Raw genomic sequence first — 1,603 nt, forward strand, 5'->3', positions numbered from 1 at the left:
GAGACAAGGAGATAGGGGAGAGGGTGGGTCTGCCGGAGGGGTGGACCGAGGAACTGGGAGTCACCAGCTAACTGCGGATGGGGAGGTGGCGCTGGCGGTGTCCTTGGACATCGCCAACGCCTTTAATAGTCTGCCGTAGGGCCGTGTGGTGGGGGCGTTGAGGGAGCACTTCCTCCTGTCCCCTTACCTGGTCGCCATCATGGAAGACTATTTCCGGGACAGACAGCTGGAGTTCCACGATAAAGCGGGGCTCCAGCAGCTGAGGGACGTGTCGTGCGGCGTTCCGCAGGGGTCCGTGCTGGGCCCACTGCTGTGGAACGTCGCGCACGTCGCCGTGCTCCGCGTAGCCCTGCCCCCCGGCTGCCACGTCGTCTGCTATGCAGATGACACGTTTGTGGTGGCCGGAGGCACGACCTGGAGAAGAGCCGTCGCGATGGCAAACGTCGCGGTGGCCTGCGTCGTCGGCGAGGTGAAGGACCTAGGTTTGAGGGTTGCCCCCGCCAAATCGGAAGTTATGTTCTTCCACGACGGGACGGGCGGGGCGCCTTCCGAGGCCTGGGTCGTGGTGGACGTGGTCCGCATCCGGGTGGGGCCCAATCTCAAGTACCTGGGCCTCACCCTGGATGCTCGCTGGGGCTTTGCCGATCATTTTGACCGGCTGGCCCCGCGATTGGGTCTTCGGGCCAACGCGTTGCTCGGTCTGATGCCCAACCTTCTTGGTCCGGGTGATGGAATGAGGTGTGCGTACGTGCACGTGGCCCTGTCCGGGGTCCCGATATGACATGGGGAGCCCCGGGCCAGCTGCAGGATTCGCCAGAATCTACACAGAATGCAAAAGCGGCTGGTCCTAAGAATAGCTAGGGCCTACAGGACCGTGGCGCGCGACGCCTTGGCGGTCCTCGAGGGGATCCCCCCGCTGGAGCACGACGCCCTGGAGGAGTCTTTCGCCAAGGCCGAGGCCACCAGGCTCCGGGGGGATGTTGTAACCCCGCAGCCCGCCAACCTCTTTAGAGAAGTGACCCGTCGGCGGGGCTTCCACGAATGGCGCGACAGCCTGCGAAGTGACCCGCCGACCAAGGAGACCCGGACCACGGAGACCATCCTCCCCTGCCTGGAGTGGGCCGGCATGGGTTGGGGCGGACTTTCGTTCCACCTGACACAGGTGTTCACCGGCCACAGGTGCTTCGGTGAGTACCTGTGTCGCATCGGGAAGGAGCCGACGACGCAGTGTCACCACTGCGACGAGCCTCGGGGCACCGCGCAGCACACGCTGGAGTTCTGTCCCACGTGGGCAGAAGAGCGCGGTGTCCTGAGGCGAGAAGTAGAAGAAGATCTCTCCCTGACGGCAGTCGTTAGAGCCATGGTCGGCAGGGAGGGAGCGTGGACGGCCGTCTCCTCTTTCTGCAGCAGCGGAAGGAAGAGGCGGAGAGAGGAAGGGAGAGGGCGCCGCGAGGCGGCCCCCATCCGCCGCAGTCGCCGGAGAACGGCGGAAACGGCGGCGGAGAGGATGAAGGTGTCGGGGGAGGAATGATATGCGGCTGGGCGGTGGTGGTGGGGGATCACGCGGGCGCCGCCTTCGGCCGGGCCGCTCGCGCCCCGGGCC

The 1,603-nt window shown here is 65.9% G+C and overlaps 1 protein-coding gene across 1 annotated transcript; it reads left to right on the forward strand.

Moving 5' to 3' along the window:
- Positions 1-829: 829 nt before the first annotated feature.
- On the forward strand, positions 830-1,531 carry LOC108767419 (uncharacterized). The gene has a single exon (XM_018517322.1). It carries the CDS (start codon positions 830-832, stop codon positions 1,529-1,531), a length of 702 nt encoding a protein of 233 aa, XP_018372824.1.
- Positions 1,532-1,603: the final 72 nt, after the last annotated feature.

The sequence above is a fragment of the Trachymyrmex cornetzi genome, unplaced genomic scaffold (genome assembly GCF_001594075.2).
Source record: "Trachymyrmex cornetzi isolate Tcor2-1 unplaced genomic scaffold, Tcor1.1 scaffold670, whole genome shotgun sequence".
NCBI lineage: Eukaryota > Metazoa > Arthropoda > Insecta > Hymenoptera > Formicidae > Trachymyrmex > Trachymyrmex cornetzi.